Source organism: Rattus rattus, chromosome 10, assembly GCF_011064425.1.
Source record: "Rattus rattus isolate New Zealand chromosome 10, Rrattus_CSIRO_v1, whole genome shotgun sequence".
Classification (NCBI taxonomy): domain Eukaryota; kingdom Metazoa; phylum Chordata; class Mammalia; order Rodentia; family Muridae; genus Rattus; species Rattus rattus.
The window spans coordinates 66516760-66541634 of NC_046163.1; the positions used below are offsets into that span (position 1 = coordinate 66516760).

General features: G+C 43.4%; 1 protein-coding gene across 1 annotated transcript in view; it reads left to right on the forward strand.

Annotated features, from left to right (window-relative positions):
- The window catches only part of Ush2a (usherin), a 670292-nt gene that overhangs the window by 127751 nt on the left and 517666 nt on the right, over positions 1-24875 (forward strand). Inside the window, exons 13-14 of the mRNA XM_032915475.1 lie at positions 8692-8875; positions 23266-23429. Coding sequence (XP_032771366.1) covers positions 8692-8875; positions 23266-23429 — 348 coding nt within the window. The remainder of the gene's footprint in view (positions 1-8691; positions 8876-23265; positions 23430-24875) is intronic.

The window sequence follows — 24875 nt, forward strand, 5'->3', positions numbered from 1 at the left end:
TCTGTTTGGGGGGCATCTTCAGTCCCCATCCTATAGTTGGTCTCCACACCTCACCTTTGCGGCTGCCTCATGTCTGGTCCTAGGTTTTCATAAGTCTCTATCGTGTCTTGGTTTCTTTGTATAAATGGCCTAACAGATGATCCAACAGCATCTAGGAACACGAGGAGCGAAGTCATTGTATTTTGTGTTTCTGGAGTGGTCTTTATTGCTTGAGAATTTCCAACTGCAAAGAGGCATCTGAACCTTGACTTGTGCTTCCAACGGTCTTCAGAAAAATAGCACCCCATTGTCTTAGTGATCTTGTCATGTTTTCCGTCCCCAGCTTTCTAGATGTTTCCATCATTTCTGTATATCTAGTTTTCAGAAAATTTCAGGCTGGTGTACTTTTTATTTAACAATCCTGCTGCTCAGTGAGCTATCTTCATTCATGTATGAGAATTCTTCTGTCCTATGGAAATCTACTTGGTGGATTCATGGCAACCATCTAGACTGGTTTTGACCAGATACCGGCATGCCAAGCCTGGCCAAGAGGAGAAGTAAAATTTTCAGTCTCGGGTAGTTTTTCCACAATTTCCCTGTTGGATGCAAAACCTCACACTTACTCTGCCAACTCTTCGTCCTCTGTGTTCTCCTTCTTCAGCTAAAGATTCCCATCTTCTCCTGAAATGCGAGCCCAACCGCCTCTTCCTTGGGGAGGGATAAATCAGCCCCGTATCTGACTGGAGAGATTTTTTTAAGCTTTGAAGCCCACACTTTCCTTTCTCAGTTTATGTGAGCCTGATCAATATGCTTATTGCGGGACTCTCTACTGAAAAATCCTTATTTTTCCTCTTAGATGTCTGTTATTGACTGCTATCCCCTTTTAGAAAAAATAATTTCATTTGGGTGAATTTTTAGGAGGAAAAGACTGCTCAATCTACCACGTTTAACTGACAGTGCTGCCCTGCATTTTCTGGGCTGTAATCTTGTCATGTCAAATCATTATAACCAAGCTTGACTCCTCTTTCTCCCAGAGCTCCCGACTCATCCATCACAATCAGTCCTGGGGGCTTTACCTCGCGGTGTGACTCTGTTTTGATCACTTCCTAACACTCCCACTCATTCTTCTCCAGTCCAAGCCACTTATTCCTGTACTAACCAAGCAAACTCCAAACTCTCTCGCTCTCTGCTTTATCCTTCTTCAAGGATTCTTGGCCATGCCATGCCAGAGACAGGTGCTCCCCAAAAGTCAGCCAAGTCTTGTCTGCCCACCCTCCACTGGCTTTCCAGCAGAGTGAATGGCAAAGTAGGCAGGCTTTCAAGGCACCATGGTTCGCAATTTCCAGAGGCTCCCTGACTATGTCATTGTCTCCCCAGCCAACTAATGTGACTGTGACTCTGCACGATCATCCGTTCTATCGCTCAGGCACATGGTACAGAGCCTTCATAAACGGCTATCCATAAATATTTATCGAATGAGTAATTATGTATAAAAATACCTCAGTTGCCTTTGCCTATTTTTAGGCAAGGGAACAGCAAAGATCTGTGTGGAAATGTCCTTGTGCCTTACGATGATCACTTTTCTGCTCTACAAGGGGGAATAGTAGCCCAAGTCGTGTGCAGTTTCGAAAACAAACCAAGATGTAGTGTTCACACATGCACACCAGAAGAATGGGGCAAAGTATAATCGGGATGACCGTTGGTTTTCTCATCTTCTGACTTAAGAATTTCCACTTTGAACTTTGTTTCTTTCTGGCTTTTCATCTCTTCAAATGACACTTGCAAGGAGAACACAGACTTTCTATGAAGTCGATATGTTCGACACAGCAGTCTCTACTCTCCCCTACCTTTTTGCATCTCCGAGTCAAAGAAAACACATAACGCTGGGTACCGGTGTACGTAGGCACATACAAGCAATGGGACCCAGAGGGAGAATCCCAGCCTAAAGACCCTACCTGCTTCTCTTCTGTGACTAGAAATATAAACTGGCCCATGCTAGAGGGCCCCACATAGATTCTTGCCCCGCTTTCTTCAAAAGCACCGTTGAGGAAGGTTTGTGTAATGAAACCTCATGTATTATTAGCCTAACCTTAGTATGGACACACAAGGAATGGGCTCAATTCAGTTGAAATTTATAGGTAATTTGTTAACACAGCAATGTGCACTGGAAGGCACGTTAGAGCCGCATTGGTTTTAATACGCCATTCAATAACTTGAGCAGAGGTTAAAAATGCTGCTTAACCCCCATTAAGTATTTTTAAAATGCTTTAATTTAAAATTATTTGTAGCGTGTGTGTAAAGACGAACGTCCACACACCCACAATAATAAATACAGACTGAACGTGTTTCCCCGGGTTCTCTTCTCCAGCTCTGGATGACCTCGTACCATTCAGCAGCAGTACTTAATCAGAGGCCAGAGCGAGGAAGGCAGGGAAGGGTGTCAAGCCATCCTGGGCTAGTGACCCTCCCGTGTCCTTGAGAACCAGAGGCAGACAGGGGGTTTTATTGAGGGCGCTGCAGCTTGGAAATACAATAAAGGCTAATTTATAATGGAAACAGCTCCTCGTGACATGGTGAGTCCTAATAGAACAATGTTTCACATTCTCTCCAGCACCCGATTTTGCCTTTTATTTTATAAGTCACATAGACAATTAGGGAATGAAACTTATCCTCCTGGCTAAGTGACGGGCTCAGAAACCAGAATTGTATGAGGACCCCGCCCATGGACTGGAGTCAGGTGGCTGATGTTCTATTCAAAATTAGAGCATCTGTCGGGGAAAAGAATCTACACTCACCAACATCCTGATGCTTAGTGTGTGTGTGTGTGTTGGGGGGATACTTTTGAGTTAACGTTTTTCCCACCGAGTTGAGTCTCATGATAAGCACATTCCCTATGACGAAGGGCTGGAAAATAGTCTTGCCTTGGAGAACTTGGACTACACTCTTCCCAATGTGTGGAAGGAGGGAAGAGTTGTTTTAACTTCCATTTAGAAAACTCTCACTTCTGTGGAGACCTCATAGAAATGGTTTCAGTGAGAATAGTGCAGACTAAATGCTGAAGCAGTTACTAAGTGCCCGGCTCTGCCTTGGAGCGTTCTTTGAAGTAAGAAATATAATGCAATATGCATATTTCTGTGACGGAGGACTCATTCTCTCCTCACCTAGTAAGGCAAAAGGAAGTAGAGTCTTTCAATAGAATGGGGCATTTAGAAGTCCCTGAGAATCTGATCACAGAAGACATGCCTCAAACTCTGGGACATATTTTGAAAAAAAAAATGTCTTAAATATTCATTAAAAACCACTTGAGGCTGCTGTAAATCACATGTAGTTGCGAATATCGGTAAGGTCTCATCTTCCACTCCCCCTCAGCACGTGATTCTGGTTCTTGCTGCTTCAGGCCCTGGGATATCTCATTTGTTTGGAAAATCCAAGTAATAGGCATGAAAAAAAAAAAAACACCAGAGTTGTTATGGGCTGCCTGAGTGGGTGAGTGAAGAACCGAATAGCAGGCTCTAGAAATGGGATTATGTACACCAGCTGGGTTGGAAGGATTTATAGAAAGTCTCTAGACCACAGAGAAGACACCTGGGAGTGTCCGTTTGGTAAATACCGAAATGCAGTGGAGTGAAAAACACAATATAAAAGTCTGACTTGGATTATGGCAATACGCAATGAGTGTGTAATCATTTTAATCTCCCTGCTTTCATCAGAGATCTCAGTATTTGTGTTTTTATTATTTTCGTGTTTGATGCTGAGAAATACGCTATGACTGGGTGAGAAATCCCACCGCTGAGAAGACAGAGACAGGCATTTTCTCTGTGAGTCCCAGGCTGCATAGTATGTGATTGGCCAGCTAGGGCTACCTGTAAGATGCTGTCTTTAAAACAAAGGGAAGAAGATGAAGAGGAAACGTGCTTCTAGGAACCTTCCCATATGCTCACAGATGCTCGGCCAGGTAAGGAAGCTGAGCTTTGCGTAAAACACACAAGTCCAGTAGAAAGCTTAGGGGTATTGGCTTCTGCCAAGCCCTTTGTTCTAAAAGCAAGGGGTTTTTAGAGGGTTGACAATTTCCATCTCTCATTTGAACCATCAGGTGATTTGTTGAAAGTCACATTTTTATTGTTCCCACACTTACACATCGCTTTCCACATTCCCTGTGAAGCTGGGCCACTCTGACCAGTCCTCTCGACTCATAGATCCCTACTGATCACCTTTGCCTCCCACTGGGAAAAATACGTTCATACTTTAAGGTGTATTTGTCCAACTGTCTGCCCATCCTTCATCCCACTGTCCACACAATGAGCTACATATTCATTTCTTTGCTGTATCCAGTTTCCAGGTGGCACGTCTATTTCATATAGGACCAGATGCTGGGCTCTGGGCTCCTTTAAGGCATAAAATCACATACATACAAAGGCCTTGTGCTTTAAGCTGGGAAATCTGCTTCCTGTAAGCACAAGGAACATGTAATGTAGAAGAAAATGGTGGGTTCTTCAAGGACAGAGGCATGGATAATTTAATAGAGAATATGTGAGCCGGACTTGAAGAGTATATAGGGCTGGAAAGGTAGCAGAAGTGAATGGTTGCTGAAAGAGGAAATACAGGCAGAGCATTTACAGCACATCTAATTTAATAAGAGCACAAACTGCCCTAAATAACACAGGGATGAGTGGCCTTGTGTTTTTACTCCCTGGAACATTGGGTCAAAAGCATGGAAAATGCTGTCAGCATTATTTTTATTAAAAAAAAAAAAAACCACCCAAATGAAGAGAAGCATTAGAATCCTGATTTAAAAACTGCAGCCCTTGGCACTGCATCCAGACACCCTAATTATCCAGCCCTTCTCACCATAGATTCCTCCCACAAACATCCTGTCCACAGTTTAAGGTGCAGGGTGCTGTCTCCTAATGGCCTATAATGAGTGCCGAGCCAAGCGCTGCCCTCCTTTTCTGAACATGGCCCAGAGGTTAAGTTTGTTTTCTTTCTCCCATTTCAGGGCCTTCGCAAAGCCTAGTTGTTCATGGTCCCCAGGAGGGATATTGCTGGGAAATGGGCTCTCGTTTATGCTCAGGACAGGTGCTGTGCTGCGCAAATAACCCCGACAGGAGACGATGCCCCCAGTCGTACTAATAATGTAGCAGTCTGGGGTACTCTGGGCTCTTTCACGTAGAGCAGTGTTCTGATGTGACGGCCACACTGTCCGCTACCTGTTCAGGACCACAGTTAGCTGAACTACGAGAGGGAACGGTAAGTTTTGCCAAGATGGTTTGTGCCTGAGAACTCTCAGCTCTACATAAGACACGGTTAGCACATTGACCTGATGGCCGTGTTTAAGAAGGCAGCAGAAAGACATTCATGAGGGAGAACAGCTTCAGAAAGAAAAAAAAATCACTTACCATGCTACAGATGTGAAGACGCGGACCATGAAGCTGAGCTAATGGAGTGAGCTCAGAGATGGATTGAGTCGCAGCAGAAATTAAGGTCAGTTATAATTAAGCCACACTCAGGAGTGGAAGCTTAAAGCAGGAGGGGAGGGGAAACGTTGTTTTCTATAGTTGGAAGCCATCAAAGGAGGGGTAATGGTCTAGAATTAGGCACATCCAGGTGATGCAGCAAGTAATCTGTGTGCAGGAAGTCGCCTTCTACATCCTAATTGAACTGCTTAAAAATAGGACAACTAAAATACTGGTGGGGTTCACCTTTCTAATCAAGTCCTCAGAGGAGGCTCATTCACTAGGTCCTCCAGCATGGGGGAGAGCTCAGCACTATTCTCTGCACACTGATGTCCACCATGCCTGCTTCCTGCCTCCGTGGTTGCTGCGTGCTTCTCGAGCTTTCTTCAGTGGTTGTCCTATGCTTACATTTCTGATATTTTTTCTGTACAGTGTCTTGCTCTCCAAGATATGCACTACCCAATCTTATAGACCAAAATGCCACCCCTATTTGTATACACAGACATAGCTAGTAAATCATTTCTTGTAAAAATGATCCCTTTTTGGTCGAGAATTCTCTGTGGCTCAAAGCTATAGCAATAAGCCCAAATTACTTCTAAGTACCTGTGCTAATGGGTCATTTATCCAAACTGGAGAGCTGTTAGGACTTCATGATACCTTATGAATGTAAGAAGCTAGGTACATAGCTCTGAAGAAAAGACGTGTTCCTCTCAAAGAGAAGCCTTTGGTGTTTGTGACTTGGATCATAGGACAAACCAGGTCTTGGACCAGGTATGAGTTGATGTGGCTGTAACCTATTCCTGCAAGTGGATATAAGGATAGATATGGAGAAATAAACCATGTAATCTGGCTGTAAATTATCATGAACGTAATACTCCCTGAGCCATCTGCCCAGGTGTTCTAGGTCTCTCCATTTATCCCATTCATTCTTGACAAACACAATTTTTACTGCTTTTGAAGCCGACTGAAAGCATTGCTGGGACCAGGACAGAGTAGACTGATTTTCTGTGACTCTAGGATGACGGCTTCTTTGTAACTAGATCCTCCCTGGTAGGTGAGACCTGAGCAGTTACTCCCTGCTTCTCCCAATACAGCAGACAACACAGGGAGGCATGGCTTTGTTTTCTGTCTTATTCTCTTCACTAAGACTAGTATATCCCAAAACATAACGATCGTGACATTACATTTTCATCATTCATAACTTTATAGGCAGTTTCTGTGGTCCCTCCCTCTCTCCTATTGCCTCCACTAAATATTCCAGGTTGTGTTTGGTATGTGCTTGTGTATCAAGTAGATATGTGCATACGTGCATACACATGCATCTGCACACACTACACCAGGAACCCTTTCTATTTCATTCAAATGGCTAAAGCCTTCATGACTTGGTGTTGCTGACACCCTTCTTCTGGTTCCAGAAGATGTTAAAGAACTCCGGTGTGATTATGAGTCCTGCTTTTCTTTCTTTACTTTTGACATAAGCAAAGGATGTGGATTATAGAATAAAACTAAAATATCTAAACTCTGTGTGTGTGTGTGTGTGTGTGTGTGTCTGTGTGTCTGTGTGTGTGTATGGTGCGGTGTGTGTGGTATGTGTAGTGTGCATGGTGTGTGTGTATGTATAGTGTGTATGCATGCACACACATGCACTTGTATGTCTATGTGCACGCATGTTTTGTGAGTGTAGAGCGTGCAGAACTCCCTGACTCCTTGAGTCCATTTTCATTTGCTCATCAGGGTTTAGTGAAGGCCTACTATGAGTAGTGGAGAGAATGATGATTTATACAGATGAGGTTCTGACCCTGATGCAGGTGACAGACTGATGAAAATTAGATTAATTACATGTTTCTGGGCACTGGTGGGAATCAGCAGGACGCAGTGAAGCTCTCAGAGGCATGCCCGAATTGGCCTAGAGAAATTTGTTCATGGAATTGAGGAGACCAGCTTACAGAGCAGAAGGGATAGATTGAAACCATTGCCCTGGACAGAGCAGCACCCTGCACCCCAGAAAGGCATTCAAGGGTCTTGAACTGTAAAAAGAAAAAAAAACAAAACTAAAAACTCTGCAGCCCTCTGTGTTGGAAAATGACTGCAGAGGGGAAGGGGGGTTGATTACAAAGTGGAAAGTCATGGTTGCAATTATAACTTTCTTGAAGGAAATAAGCCATAGAGGGAAGAGGAGACATTAAAAGTATCTTTGGAGAAAGATGGTTTAAACTCCACTGTGGGATGCAGATCAAGAGGAGGCCAGGGCTTGCCAGTGGGTAAATGGCTTCTGGAGCTGGGCAGCCTGTGCTTGAAATGGGCTTGTGGGAGTCATTAGTTCAGCGCGGGGGAGGGGTTGCAAACCTCCTTAAACCTGTCTTCTAATGTGCACAAAGGACATGACAACTTCTGAACAGATTACTGCATGTGAATCTTCTGCAGCACTGGTTCTTGGTATACACCATGCAAACCTCAGTGGCAGCGTCACAGGGAGTGGGAGGGAAGGGTGGAAGATTGAGGATCCTCTGGAGACCCTGTCCGTAGGTCTCGATGATTAAGGAAGTGTAGATCACGCATGAAGGAGACAGTTTAAGGGGTGAGAACTTTAACTGTGTTCTGTATGATCGATTACATTTGAGTTTCAAATGATAACCAATTAGTATAAGTAAAGCACTTTTTTTTACTATAAAAGTCATTGTTAAAATTGAATGTTAACTGGAAGTCCCGTATTTAACTGACTGTCTTACTAAATGTCTCTCTGGTATATAGGAGACACCACTTCCTATTTGGTAACTATTGGAGCCCAGTGGAAGAGAGCCAGGCTTCAGCTGAAGAACTTCAAATGGGCCCAAATTACTTTAAATTGTGAATTCGTTCCTTTCTAATGTAAATGAGCATTTTGCTTGCGTGTGTGTATATACACAGGTGCCTGGTGTCCAGCGAGGCCAACAGAGGGTGTCAGGTCTCCTGGAAATGGAGTTGGAGAGTTGTAGACCGCATGTGAGCACTTGGAACTGAACTGGGGTCCTCTGCAAAGGCAGTGAGAGCTTTTAACCACTGGGCAACCTCCCCAGCCCCTATATTAAATTTTCATGTATGCAACTGAGTGACTGTTTTTTATTTAATTAATATATTCATCAAGAAGAGCTCTAGCCACCGTTGTAGTAAGGCCCAGAGGTCCCTTGAGATTATTTTGGCTTTGGGTGCTATCAAAACACTCTCACTTTTAGAGAAGATTGAACCAAAGGTGAAAATGAAACCTTTTTCTTACTCCTAGGCTTTTACAGTTCTCCCGGCAATGCCACTGGCTGTCTGCCATGCTCATGCCACACAGCTGGCGCTGTGAGCCACATCTGTAATGGTGTCACCGGGCAGTGCTCTTGCCGCGATCCCTCCACCACTGGGCAGAGCTGTCACCAGTGTCAAGACCATTACTTTGGATTTGATCCAAGGACCGGAAGGTAAATCTTTATTTATATGGATAACAGAGCACCATAGACTTAGTTATTATCCTTAGTTTTCCTTATCCTCAAGAACTTTGGCAGATTTCAAGCGATAATTTCTACAAAAATGTTCTTTGGGGAATATATTTTCAATTCCTTGATATCTTGCTTACTAAACTTAATGGTTATTGCTCCATTCTGTGCTTGTGAACTCCCTTGATATTCTCCCATCATCACTGAAAAACTCTCTTCAATGATCAAGAGATATCCTCATTTTCTCATTTTTTAACTCTGTGTCTGTCTCCTGTTTCTCTGTCTGTCTGTCTGTTGTCTTTGTCTGTCTGTCTGTCTCTGTGTGTGTGTGTGTGTGTGTGTGCTCGAGTGCATGCATGCACATGTGCATGCTTCTGCAGATGGAAGACAGAGGTCATCTTCGGTTATTGTTCCAAAGAGCTGGCCTTTATAATAAAGGATCTTCAGCTAGCTTGGAATTTGCCTATTAGGACAGGCTGAATCAGGGCCGTACTAGACCAATAACTGTGTTCCACCATGACTGGCATTTGTGTGTGGGTTCTGAATCTCAAATTCAAATCCTGCTGTCTCTCACAGTGAGCAGTTTGTCATCGAAACTCCTTCTCCTGCCCCAGCTTAGTTCTTTTTTTGAAGGAAGACACCATTCCCTCCAGTCTATCCCAATCTGAATTCACCCTTCAGTTTCTTTAAACCCAAGCAGTTTTTGGTAAAATAAAATCCTGCTTTCTCTCTCTCTCCTGATTTCCACTCATCACACCTCCTATCTCAGCTTCTTCCAGGACCCAAATCTGCTTCCAGAAGAGTGCGCTGTCATTTGTCACTCTGCGGGATGTCTGGCTAGCACTGGAGTTGGAGTCTCTGGGTTAGACAGTAGATTGAAATGTTAGCATCAAGTAATGAGGAGTAGAAAGAGAAAAAGAAGACAGTAGAGCCTGCAGTATTGGGAGGCACTGAGGTCTCTACAAACTCTGAATCTAGTGAAATTCCATGGTCCACGAAATGGCAGGGTGTAGAGGACAGAGCTGAACTATGACAGGTTGAGTTCAGGAGAGGGGAAGATCTCCACAAGTATGAATTTAAAGAAAGATGATTCATAACAGGTTTTATGCAGAATAAGTTGAATATTTCTACATACCATCTGACTCATATTGACTCAGAGAGAGAGAGAGAGAAAGAGAGAGAGACTTTAATAAAACTACACATTATTCTTTGACAGGAAAGCATTTTTCTCCATCTATGTTGCCTTCATATTTATTCTTCCAAGTTTCATTCATTGAGTACTTGGAGTATCACTGTAGTTTAGGTCTGAAAACCTGGGTTTTAAAGGCTTAGTCCTACCTTGGTTCTTTTAGGATATGGTTCCTTGTAGAGATTAGGGTCCAGTGGGAGGTAGTCATTCCAGTGGGGGAAATGTCCTTGAAATGTGCAACCTGAGCCCCTTTCTCTTTGTCCTTTTCATTTCCCAGACATAAGAGTGGTTTTGCTCCCTCAGATGCTCGTCTGCCATGATGTGTCATGATGACATGTCACTATAGTAACCAACAGTGGGAATGACCACTGAAACCTTGACTTTCTCTCTGTATGTTGTCTGGGACATTCATTACATCGATAAAAAGTCAAAGTAGGGATAATACATTTTTTTCCTTTCATCCCTAATGGCCATCAATATTCCAAACTGTGGACATTTCCATGCCAACAAAGTTCTCCCATGTCTAGCATTGGCCTACGCTATGTCTCCAGTCTTCAAGATTCCAGAAATGCTGTGCTGTGATTAGATGACCTTGTTCCAACGCCCTCATCCCAGAACCACCACTTAATCTGTCCCTAGGCTTTTTCTAATTTTTATGCTGGTAACCTTGCCTGGTTCTCCACTGATCAACCATGTGACCAACTTTGTGATATTCTGCTCATAACCCGGGACAAAGCCATCTTTGTTTTGCTTTCAAGATCTGTCCCTTCTGCTGGTCAGTTCTATAGGTGACTCCCTTGCTGCCGCCCTGGGCTGACTTAACTGAGGATGAGCTTCTGCTCAATGGACCCACAGCCTTGTAGCTTATGTGTATTTCTTGCCACCTTAGTCTCCTGCCCCTTCAGATGGTGGCTGAGATCCCTGGCTTCAGTACCCTGAAGATGCCTTGTAGATGTTCCAGCCCTCCACTGTGCAGATGAAATGGCGGCAATGGAAATGAATAACTCCAGATTGCCTCTCTGCTTCCAACATGTCTGCCTTCTTATACATCCTTGCTTTCTATCTACTCACAGAAGAAAGCAACCTTTGTAAAACTGGCCTATTTTGAGTGTGAACCCTTCCTGAGTTTTGCTTTCTGTTCCTTCCTTTCCTTCTCACCTTCATCTCCCCACCCTTCCACCTGAACTTACTTCATCAAATTCTTCACTGATTTAACTTAACGGTTGCCTCTTTGCTGGATAAAGCTGCACACAGTTATGCTGTCACCACCTCGTTACCAGCTCCTCTCCTTGGCCTTGCCTTGCTTAACAAGGCCTGAGCATTATTGTTTGATTTCCCATTCTTGTGCTCACTTACATTTAAGAACATTTTTCTTGCTTCATCCTGTTTATTTCTTTGCATCTTTTCCTTATCCCCCACCCTTTGTGCATACAATAACCAAACTCATGAAACACAGGCAGCTAAGGGATAGCAGACTCATTATTTTGGTAGTATCAGGGTAGAACATATGGTCTTCCATATGTTAAATAAGTGCTCTACCACTGAGTGACATCCCTAGTCCCCTAAATGACAGGTAGAATTCTCATCTCTATCAAAGACAAATTATATAACAAAACAGGATAGTTAAACACGAGTTAAGGAAAGATGGTTAGGGAGTAGGGTTGCCCTGGAGGGAAGGACAGAAGTATCCATGATGTCTTATACTCTAGTCACATTAGAGGGATCTAGGACATTTGCTGAAGGGTCACATGAATCACCTGCAGTCATGGAGATGGGTAGACTAACAATGTAATTTACACCTTGTAAGTATGAATAGGGGGAGACAGTCTATCCAAGGTTAGGTAGTCGAGCTGAGGTATATTCTGAGACTCAGAGTTTACCAGAGCTAGGGGTCCCATTAGAATAACAAGAAAAATGAAGTGGGTCTGTTAGCATCAGTATAAAGTATCATCTGGAATCCTGAAAGATTCCACATAGAGGAAATAGGCAAGACTCCAGTGGGCTACACAGGGAATAAGAACATTGTTGAAGTAGAGGCAAACCTGAGCTCTAACAAATGTTGGAACTGTTAGTAGGAAAGACTTCTGAGGAAAACAGAAATCATGGAAGAAAGCTTGAAATTATCTCCCCAAGTGGAAGGTTACCCCTGACTGCAAGCAGCAGTGTCTCTGAGCATAGGGGAGATCAGAGTATTTAGCCTGCTGTGCTGGGCCAGTGAGTAAGAGCTCCTCTCAGGACTGATTGTATGTGAAGGAAGAGGTGTTTATCAAAGACAGATGGGGACAACCAGGCAACCCTTGTTTGGAGAGTCCCTGTTGTTATCATTTCTGAACTAGAAAAAAATTTCCCAAGAGAAAAGCTTGGTTCTTATAATGTCTAATTTGAATCTAATTTGAAAGTTGACTTGATACACAACATTTCAAATTCTAGTGTCACACACACACACACACACACACACACACACACACACACACACACCAACCTACCTGCCTCCAGGACCTTTTACTTTCTCTGAAAGGTGAGAGGAGCCATGGAAACACCCTTTATATCCAGACTGAAGGGAGACAGGATCAGGTGGGATGGGTTAGATGCACCAGACCATGGGGTGCTTCAGTCAAAGTCAATTGAAAGGCTGACTCCTGTTTGCTGTTCACGACTCATTCCTTTTTCAATATGGCTTTGATTTAATTGTCGTGACTAGTAACCCACACTCTTCCTTTGGTCTCCGAGCCTCTCCTCTGTTTTCTCTTTGTTTGTCAGCTCTCTGTTTTGCTGTTTGCTCCTATGTAACATGCTCACCCACCAACTAAGCTGTCCTTGACATCAGCTACTACCTTACTTCATCACTGACTGTTGTTGAGAACATGGCCACCTCTTTAGGTCATCAATTATTCCATCCTAACAATAACATGTGACATGTCCTCATCATCCTGACCAGAGAGGTATACAGCTTTGGATGTCTCTCTCTAAATAAAAGGCATCTTGATAGTGCTTCTAGTCTAGGCACTATAGGACACAAGCTATATGCTAGCACTAAAAAACGCTGTGGAAAGTAAGAGTGCTATGTGTAGCAAAGCTTCTCTGCAAAGCATAGAAAACCTAAAGCTCTCAGTCCTGGCTCATCATGCTACACTATCTGCTGGGCAAACATCTGGGCATGTGTTCTAACCTCAGCAGCCCACAAAGATAGCCAGGAATGTTCATAAGCCTACCTGTAAACCGTGCTGTGGAGGAGAGGGTGGGAGAGTCATAGAGTTTAATGGCACCAGTCTAGCTTCAAGTTTTGTAAGAGGCCCCATCTCAAGTGAATAGGTTAGGGTTTGGTAGAGCAAGACACCAGATATCCCACTCTGGCATCTGTGTACACACACACACACACACACACACACACACACACACACAGGCATACATTCATAACATTCTCTACACTATAGGAACACACAAACAAAAATGTGTAAAAAAATGAAAGAGAAGGGACAAAGCTTTCAATCATCCATTTGTACTTTCTGGAGTCAGTCACGTGGGCCGTTTGTGCTGTGAGTTGACCCTCCTATTTCACTGGTGAATTCTGCCATCTCTCTTCACTTTAACGTGAAGAGTCATTAGGGAAAAGTACTTCAAACTGTGCCGTAGGAATCACTCCAGTGTGTGTTTGCTCATCATGGAGAGGGGAACAGATAGACGCTCACCCGTTTATGATTCCCATTTCTTTTCTGAATGACAGTTTTCTAGGATATCTCTGCTAAATTCTGTTTGCTGTCATCACACTTCTCCCACATTATCTGTTTTTTTGCAGTGAAGAGTAGACTAAACTAGACGGGTTCTTATGGGGCATAAGGAGACTTCATCCTACAGCTATGGAGGTAGATGTCTGTGATTCTATCATGTGGGGAGAGAGGAGCAAGCTAGTCAAGGATGATTAAAATCAATCTAGGCCAACTTCTGCTACATAGTAAAGCCAAGGTCAGCCTGGGCTACACAACACCCTACCTGAGAGAAACTAAAAGAAAATTTTATTTCTGAAACAAATCTTGTTTATAGTCTAGATGTATGTGGATATACAGTGTAGGAAATGATTATGTCTTGATGTTTAGAAATAAAAAGTAAGGAACTCATTTGCTGCGACTGTGGTAGGTGATTCCTAAGATGCATGTGTTAATTTCCGGTGTCTACATTGACCTGTTCTGTTGCCAAGCAGGAAGGCATCGAAGCACGTTGTGGTTCTCGCCATATTGGAAAGGTCTGTGATGTCCTCATCCACGTGCCTTCCCCAATCTGATGGCTCTTTCCTTCCCTGTGCTTTTTCAGACTATTGAGGAGAGCGATGCCCACTGGGTTTGGTGGTGGTGGTTTTCTTAGTTTATTCCTGCTATTCTTTTAAAAATAAACCCAAAGAACCAACTAAATGAACGAATACAAGCACTGACCCTAAATGGAAGGGAGCTGAGAAAACTACACCTGTCAATCACAGCATCCTGGGACCACTCTGGAAAAGCCTTTGCCAGCTTTCAAACTCATACGCCATCCTCCAAGTGTAAGCCACCATGCTCTTCCAAGAGCTCATCCCAGTGAAAACATTGCTTCATTTGCCGCTGGTTTAACCAGCCCTGAAACAAGGAAGCAAAAAATACTCTGTTCAGGGTTAAAAAAATAATAATAAAGCAAGAAATGTGTATCACATTGGTCTAACTCTAAAACATAGAGAAGGAAAACATTAAAGTGAGCTACATCTGGCTCACCTCTGAAATGGCCACATGAATTTCCTGCTGTCACCCTCAAGTGGACTGTGAGTGATTATTTCCCAGAGTTGAGGTACCTCAAGTTCCTCTGGCAGCCTCTCTCATCACTTTCTTAAAAATGTAACTCCCACATGTTACAGCCCATAATGTTTCTTCTTTAGTGTTCAAAGCCACTGAGAGTCACTAGTTCAGTTTACCTTGTTTTAAGACCCAAGGTCCCAGGTGGGTCTAACATTAAACTGTAGTTTTGCTCTGGTAGAAAGACCAGGGCTCAGGGCTGGTCAGGTGTCTGAAAGCTTAGACTCCATGAAAACATGCGGTCAGATTTTCCTGCCACAGGATTATATAGATTTGACTGCAGAGATCCTCCACATGAACACCATGTCATAGATTTGCTCTGGTAATCTTTACGACACTGTCACCAGTGGGTCTCAGTGGGTCTTTGCTCTGAGAACCACATCAGTGACTTCAAATAAAAGCACACATCTCTCTTGCAAAGAGATCTCTTACACAGTGATGGTGTAAAACTTGCTGCATGCTGTCTGTAGACCCGGGCTTCCCTGTGACTCTGTGAGACAGGGGCTGCCATCTGAGGTTATAGAGGTGACAGACCCCAGTCACGCTCACAGGACAGCTTGGTCAGGACCATAAGGCAAGGGCAGTTTCAGGAAAACGAGAAAAGAATTCAAAGGCACTTGAGTTTCATGCTGCCACTTCTGCCACTTCATTCCCACTTCTGCCCAATTCTGTCTTTTGAAAGAAGTCACCCCATGTTCCGGAGTGAGAAAATAACTTGTGTCTCATGGACAGCAGACACTGTTTAAAAGGATCTGCTTAGAAGGAAAAGTATATAGTCATTCTTTGAATTATCTTATGGCCGTTATCTATTTAGTCCACCTAATATAGACTGTGGGAAGCTCTTCAAGAAATGCCAGACTTTGTATGTTATTAATGGCACCATGTCCTCGATGTGACAAACTGGGAACAGTACAGAGCTGAGCGTGAGGACAGGGTCCAGCTCGTCTTTCCCACTAGACCAGGTATATTAGCTTGCTCCTGGATATAATAAATTACTGTAAATTCAGTGTCTTAAAACAACAAGGATTTATTATCTTATAATTCTGGAGGTCAGAGGTCCTAAATTAGTTTCAGTGGACTAAAACCAAGGTGTCAACAGGCCACCTGTGTTTCCTCTGGAAACTCCAGGATAAAAATCCATTGTCTTCATCTTGACTCCTCCTATAGTCTACCTACATTCTTTAAGGGGTGAGGAGAAGTAGTGTTTGCTGCGTGTGTATGTGCGTTAATGGGTGGGGGTGGATCATATTCCTGTGTGTGCACATGGGTGTTAAGGGCAAAGATTGGCACTGGGTGCTTTCCTCAATCTCTTCACACCTCATATTTTTGAGAGATGCTTTTCAAAGTAACCTGGGAATTAGCAATTAGGCTTGGCTAGCTGGTCAGATAGCTCCAGGAATCCTTGGCTCTGACTCTCTAGCACTAGGCTTCCAGGTTTACATTGCTATAACCAGAGCAACAAGGATACCAGGCCCAAGTTCAGGCCCTTATGCTTATACAACAAGCACTCAATCAATGGAGTCATTCCCCCAGCCTTTGTTTCTGTTGTTGTTGTTGATGAGGATGATGACAATGATGACAACAGCAATGACAAGACGATGATGATATCCCCACGACACAGCTGCATTATACTCAAGAATTATTTGCAAATTATTTGTATTATTTGTTTTGTTTTAAATTTTGGTTATACTTTGTCTTCTGGGGATTGGACACGAGCTCTCTTGCTTGATTGCAAGGCAAGCTCGTGACCAAGTGGTCTCCTCATCCCTTTTCTTCTGTGACTCCCAGCGCTGTCAGCCGCAGAACAGCTTTCTGCCTTCTCTGAATTGAGCTTCTCTCCTCAACTTGCCTTTTGTTGTTGTTGGTGGTAGTTTTGGCCATTTGCGTTTGTTTGTTTGTTTGTTCGTTCGTCTGTCTGTCTCTCTCGCCACCCTGTCTTCTTTGCATAAAGACCTCTATGATCACATTGAATATTTCTGGACCATTTGTGGTCAGTATACCATCTCAAGATTTTTAACCATACTTGCAGAATTGGTCTTACCAAGTAAGGATATAGATTTTGAGTTCCACCAGTTAGGACTTGGGCACTGTCAGGGCCATACTTCAACCTACTATACTGAAGGTCACCCTTCTATCACTTAGGGCTCAACTGTGGCCTTCTCCCTATTTCTTATTGGAACACAATGGTACTCCTTCTCTGTAAATTGTCCCCTGGCTACTTTCTGAGGACAGCGGTAAAAGTGAGGTATAATAGAGGGCATGGTGTGTGCAGAACCGCACTGAGATCTTAGAACTGTAACTGTTCAGGCACTGAAAGAGCTTTACGAGAAATGAAGATTTACCTAACCAAATCCCCCTTTTAGAAGACCGGGTAAATGGTCCCACACCGGCTTCAAAAGATGGAATTTAAAAGATTCACTGTCTCATGCAGTAGCACATCTTGCCTTTAGCCCTTGTCCTTGCACGTCAGAGGCAGGGTCTCCAATGGAAGGAAATGTTTCCTTCCCGTGACTTTCTATTCGTTCATCTAACTCTGCAGACCCAGAGAAAAGAGATGTAATCTCTCTCCTATTTGAAAACACTCCCACATCTCAATCATTGGCATGGTGACATAGAGTGTCAGCAAAGGAGGAGACACTGGCCGCAGGTCCACGGCATGCTCAGGGGTTTAGTTTCCTGGTAAATAACAGGAATGCTTCGTCACCGGGATCAGATGCCTTGGTTGCATGAAGGCAAGGATAGCACTAGCATGGTCTAGTTTATGAGTTCCTGAGTTCAAGCCCAAAGAAGGGTTTCTGAAACTGGTTCTTGAGTTGCTCACTTCTCCTAGATAAGATACTAGCACTTCCTTGCGAATACATGTATTGCCTTGCATTCACACTAACTGCACAATCTCACCCTATACCCTCCCATTACCAATCTAAGTTTAGCTTCAAGAGAATGCAGTTGCTCTGAGAGACTGTGACAAAGGAGAAGTAAGAAGCTTGGGTGGCAACCTCAAGGCCAGATATCTACCACAGGGTTGAAAGTGCTCAGCCCAGGGAAAGCCATGCCTCTACAGAGGACTTCTAGCCACCGGCCCACCCTGCAGCTGTGAGTCAGCTGAGCGTTCTGCTGCCAGGAACTATGACTGAGGTCAGCTTTGAAAGGGAAATCGCCCAGGGGGATTAGACCAAATAAGCAAGGCTCAAAACCTAAAGCATCTACATCTATCATCCACAGTTCGATCTGTTTCTGGTGACCCCTTCTACGCCCAAGTATTTCTTGGTGCTTCATTCAGTAAAACTTCAACCACACAGTAGGGTGTGTTGCAACCTGACTGTGTGACCGTGCAGCAGTGTGGGTTGTATCCTGACTGTGCGAAGCTGATGATGGAACATTCTCATTCTAACTCCTGAAAATGACCTTGACATCTCATTTTCTTTTCCTCATTGGTTAGCCAGTCTAAAAGCCTCAACGATTTGGCATCTATTCTTCCTCCATGCTCTGTGTTGAAAGATGTCCTCACCTCTGTTAGAAAATTAGAAGCCCAGGAATGGCTCTAGAGTCTTTGTTCCCTCTCTTTCAAATTTTCATTCACAATTCACTAATCTTATTTGCTGAAAACTTCAATTCTAAACCCATCCATTTACTTATCTCCCAATACCCTAGCCCACCAATGTCTTCTCCTCACCTGTACAGCTTCCTGGGTCACCATGACCCACGCCAGTTCATTTTCCAAGCATTCTGATTGCAAGCCCAGGAGATCACTCAGTGGGTCAGAGAGCTTGTGGTACATTCAACTTAACTTTCTGTTAATAGAAGAAACACCATGACCAACAGCAAATGGAGTGGGAAAGTTTTATTTCACCTCTCAGATTCTAGTGAATCATCAGGGCAAGTGTGGGCAAGAGACTGGAGGCAGTAACCTGATACAGACCGTGGAGGAGATCTGCTTACTAGCTTGTTCCTCATAGCTTGCTCTGCCTATATTCTTATATAACCTAGAGCTACCTGGCCAGGATGAGCCCCTCCCACAAAGAGCTCAGGGCTCCCTGCCCGGCACTGGCCCCTTTCATAGTGAATTGTATATCCCCCAGCCCCCCACATCACAAGGAGATGACAAGCTTCTGGTTCAGTGAAAAACCCTGCCTCAAAGGAATAAGGCAGAGAGTGATATTCGGGGAGGATTGGCTTGTCCCTCTGATTTCTGCACACACATGTGTGAACTTATACAATCGTACACACTAACTAACATCCATGCATCTCTCTCTTTGTCTCTGCCTCTGTCTCTGTGTCTCTGTCTGTCTGTCTTTTTCTCTCTCTGTGTCTGTTTCTGTCTCTCTCTGCCCCCCCACACACACAGAGAGAAAGAGAAGAGAGAGAGAGAGAGAGTCTACAGTCTACAAAGTCTAAATTTACTCAGTGCTACATATCAGATGCCCCTGTATTCTGACTGTGATCATCGTATGAGATGTGGGATTTTCCACCTGAGGCATCCGATCAGTATGAAAAGTTTTAGATTTCACAACATTTCAGTCTTTGCATTTTCAGATTGGAGATGTTCTGTTGGTGCTCTCCCTAGGCCATGCCCATACTTGTTCTCAATCCTGTGCTACACACTCACACATACATACATACGTACACACACACACACACACACACACACACACACACACACACACACACACACTCCACATGCATCCTTAGCTCCCAGCTTCCATTCTCTCTTCCTTCACAGTCGTCCATGCACTTCCTGAGGACAGGAGACGCTCCAACACTCAGCACTGTGTTTTTAGTGTGGATTCCCACCCGGGAACACAACTGGTCCTCAGTGAAGGGTACTTAAGTCCCTCCTGTGTCAGTCACTTTCAGGGACATGTGAGTTGAGGTCCGCAGCTGAGGAAGGGTGACTTGTCTCCCTATATCCCTTCAGTTGAGTTCCTTGCAGTATCATCAGCCCTGAAGCACACTGTCCTCGTTATGAGTAATGTTTCTTCAATAACAATAATTAGGACGCCATTTGTGTAAGTAAAAGAACCCCCAGGAAAGCACAGTTGAGGAGATTTGTCGTTTAAGAGACAGGATACAATTATCCCCAGTGTACCTGGTAAATAGTGATTTGCAGAGGGGGTAACAGCACAGCACCCGTGTGCTGGCGGAGCAGAGCCCCCCTCCTGTTTTGTTTATCATAATGAACTGGTCAATAAACATCACAAATTGTTTATCTATATAAATCTTGACAGATTACTCTTTATGAAATCCATTTAGCAACTGAGGTTTTCCCATAAGGATGAAAAATGAAGATTTTAAACAGATTGCGGGAGCAGCTTGGGCTGTGCCAGGAGAGTCTGTGCAATAAAGGTTTCTTTATATTAATATTACGAAAACCATTTATCCTGGCAAAATCAATATCACAATTCATCTTAGTTTGTTGCTTCTTTTCGAAGCCTAAGATGTCTTCTCCTTTATTGTGTCTAATTTTGTTTTAATAAATGTGAATTATATTTCATTTGGTTGATACTCCAAGGAAGGGGCATTAGAAAAACTGTCCCCAAACTTGTGGCGTATTTGCTAAAGAGTCTTTGAAATGTTTGAAATTGTATTTGAGTGGCTGAGAAATTTATAGGAATCGTTTCATTTAAGCCTTAATTACAGTATTATCCTCTGTGTCCTTTGGGCTAGTAGTAAACTGTAATATTCTAGAAAATCTGCGCTGATGAACTTCACTTAAGGAAAATTCTCGCTCACCGAAACTAAGCAATTATAACAACTTAGATATGTCCGATACAACAGCGGCCGGGGGAAGAGACAATAAAACCAGGAATAGATGCATTTAATTACTCAAAACATTGCTTGCTTTCCTAAGAAGTGATTTATTTATTCCATTTGGATTCGGAACTTAATATCCCACGGATATTGACATAGCTGGCTCTGAGCTGTGTGGATAGCAGTCAGCTGGAAGCAAATAGAGCTTCATCAAGGGATGGAATTATGTTACACAGTGCAAGCCATTACTCTAACTGCCCTGTATGTAAAGTAAGTGTGATTGTCCCCTGAGTGAACGGCCATAAAACCCGAAACACTCAAGAGACACTTACTCATGAGTGGTATGTATAGAAAGTGATATTTATGTATAGAAAGAGTGGGGGAAGGGAGCTGCCTGATACCGCTCAGACCCCTGGTATTACACTGAAGCCTACAAACAACGCACGCTAAGTGCTACCACGCAATGAATTAAGAACAAATCAGGCATTTCATTGCTTCTATGATTCTGTTTTCATTCCGATGCATTATTTTTTTTTCTCTTTTCTAACGCTTTGCAAAAAAAGCATCTATGGAAGATGAAATTCTAGTGCACGTGTCCAGATAAAGAGCACCAGTGTCGTCTGCAGGGAGGAAGTCCTTTTTATCAAAACCACAAAAAGGGCAACTACGGAACTGTAGCTTTCGGGAGGAAACACACTTTCTTCCCCATGGCAGATTCGTCCATCAAACAAATTCTCGGGTTATTTTGCGGCTTTCGCTTTTATCGGCCTTTTTAAGGGTGTTGAATGAATTACCCAAGAGATCACGCCATAAAATTTGCAGGAGGGTGAAGTCACCATGTCCACCAGTTTCTCTATAAAATAAACAAGGGGGGAAATCTATTTAGTGCTGTTTTCTATGTACCACCCAGGAAGGCCCTATTAAACAGTCCTCACGGCTGCTCTTACTTCTCTAATCTTTATAATGTCCAGACTGCTTAGCCTAATGGAATGCCACAGGGAGGGAGAGAGACCATGCACGGGAACAACCCACCCTAAAGAGAAACCCTTCCCTCTCTATCGCTGCTGAAGGTTAGTGCTGCTCAGATTACAGATGACTCTAGGTCTTAGAGCTTGGCCGTTACACTGAGCATGCCTCATTGTCCTTTAGTCCCTCTGTAGAGATCAGGGTAACTGTCTTTCCTCCAATCTTATCTGGGTGAATGATGGTTAATGCTAATTGTCCCATTGGCGGCATCTGGAATCTCCTGGGAGGTGGGCCTGTGTGGATGGTGCTGATGTGTTCCGGGAGACAGGAAGACCTGTGTGTTGTGGGTGGCACCATTCCCTGGCTGGGATCCCGAGTTTATGATGGAGAAGAGAGCTGGGCAGCAGGCATCGCTTTCTGGATGTGGTTGTGCTATGACCTCCTGCTCCAGGCTCTTGCACCTTGACTTCCTAGTCATAATGGGCAACTTGGGGGCCAGATTCAACCATTTCTCTTTTAAGGTGCCTTTGTTGGCCCATCTCCCAAGAGATTCCTGATTCTGACAACAGGACAATTAGCACTAACAATCATTTACCTGTATGGTACTGGAGAAAAGACAGTTATTCTGATCTCTGTGATGGGGCTGATGTTATAGGATGCTGAGGTATTCTTTTTATCACAAAACCAAGCAAAAAAATAAAATAAATGAAACCAATACAGTGCACAGACTATAAATGCAACCCATACACAGCGCCAGTAATAATTATAATCTTATCTAAATATGTCAGCAACATTTAGCCTTTATAGAACTAAATGTAGAATTTGAAGAGTTTTAGGGAAAGCAATGGCTTATACTTAGTTTCTGTGCTGTAACTGGATATTTAAATTAAAAGTACTTTTGTGAGTACCTAATTCAAACGTGTAGCTGACAGCAAAACGTCTATTGTTAGAAAGCACAAGGTTCATTGTATTACATAGTTGGTGTTAAGGTTAATCGTGACAATGCTCATGACGTGTAAAGGCTGTCGAGGGGGTTGTTGAGACAAAGGTTTGTGTAGCTCAGGTTACACAGACTCACCGTGCAGCTGGGAACTCCTCCATCTTCCTCCCTCTGATGCACACATTCCAAGATTGCAGGAGTCCATCACCATGCCTGGCTAGAGTGCAATTCTCACCTGTGTGTCTGTCTGTCTGTCTGTCTGTCTGTCTATGTATAGAGGCCAAACATCATTGTTATACAACTTCCCTGATCAGGTCTCACACCGAATCATGAGTTCATCACTTCTTCTAGACTGCCTAGGTGACGAGACTAAGGACCTTTCTGCCCCCATCGCTGAATGCTACCCTAACAGGCAATTGTCACCTGCTTTTCACGAGGGCGCTGGGGACCCAACCTCAGTTCCCCATGTTTGCTCATCATCACGCACCTCAGCAACTGAGCCATCTCCCAGGCCCCATTTCAGGCCCTTAACCCACGAGCATCAACAACAAAGTCTATGACAAAGTGTTTTACCGTGTTCTTGGGCGGTCCAAGCATCCCTTCCAATACGTTGGCAAAAGCAAGCTGTGTTCAACCACAGTGCTGTTGATAGGTATGACATATCCTATGAATTATTAACAAAAACATTCTTCTGATCCTCCATGTGTGTCTTCAGATGCCAGCCTTGTCATTGTCATCTAGAAGGAGCCTTGAATGAAATGTGTGATGTGGTCACAGGCCAGTGTTTCTGCAAAGAGTTTGTCACTGGCTCAAAATGTGACATTTGTGTTCCCGGTGCAAGCCACTTGGATGTCAACAATCTATTCGGCTGCAGCAAAAGTAAGTCTAAGCTGGCCCATTGCTGGCATGTGAGTCCCTGGGACCTGGGAGGAGGATCTCAATGCTTTCTGCCATTAGAAGTTATTAAAAAGACGTAGGCACAGTATGAAGAATTAGACTAAGGCAAGTTTGTTAACCATTCTAAAGGAATTCTGTAAGCCCTTTCTTGATGAAAGAATTACAATTTCTAGGCTGTTAGTAAAACACTGACAATTATCAAAGGACAAAAACAATTCCAGTTTTCTCCAGACGAGGTGATTTTTTTTCCAGAACATCAACATTTGCTGTTAAAATCATGATGTTTCTATTTGAACAAAAATGATTAGTCGCCCTAGCTCACCAATGTACTTCCATGCAATTTACTATAACAAATAGAGATTTGTTATTTATTACAAATTTCATGTTCTCTGATCAGTTTTATGAACATTTTCTAATGTTTTATTAATACTATAATTTAATAGTTATTATTTTCACAGCAAGCTGAGCTCTTTAATTGATATTCTGTTCTTGCCACTTTCTTCTTAATATTAGTCATGAGTCTGCATCCCACATTTATAATTTTAATTATTTTCCACAAATATGGCATTTTAGTGTATTTTTTTTTTTACTTTGTAGCACTCGACAGTGTTCCAAGTTGATCTCTGAAGGTCACCTGCAGTCTTTCGCTTTATAACTATGTTCTATAGTCACAACTATATTGATGCTAGTTCTCTGTTTACTCTTAAGATCACACACACACACACACATCCATACTTTCCAAGAATTCCCAAAAGATGGCTCCCGGGAACATATGACAGCAGCCCTCTGCAGCACACAGTGCTGTGCATTCTGTCCTTGTGGGACTGTTGGTCCATCGTGAGTCAAATGCTAGGAAATTCCCTACATGATGATGTCGTAGTCAGTTTGTTTGGAACAGTGGCTTGCCTGGAACTCTATTCTCTATATTTAAGGGAGCTGGAGAGGGGAGAAAAGGAGAAAGAAAGGGGAAATCAGGAAGGGAAAGAGAGTTGGGGACAGTGGGCTCCACAACTTGCTTTCCTAAACTAACAGCCAGTGAGCACAGCCAACATCACAAGAATGTGAGGTCACAGACGGACATTAGTGTGGTAGCTATTAGTAAAGCTGGGAACTGCTTCCGGCCGTTGTTTGCCTATGCATAACAGGTGTCTGAAGATTTTCCTGGACGTTCTAAGTGGCTCATGGTATCCCTCACACAGGATGTTGCTTTGGGATTTTCACTATGATGGTATATCCTATTTCCTGGAAGCATACTCAAGACAGTTTCCCAACAACATCTGTGACTAGTTAGGAGAAGTCCTCTTTGAGTCCTGGGATCTAAATTCTAGTTGTAGCATTGTATGCAGTAAAAGTAGTAAGGCCCTCTCTGGACAAGAAGTCACTATGGGGTCCTGTGATCTAACTTCTGGTTATAGCAGATTGCATATA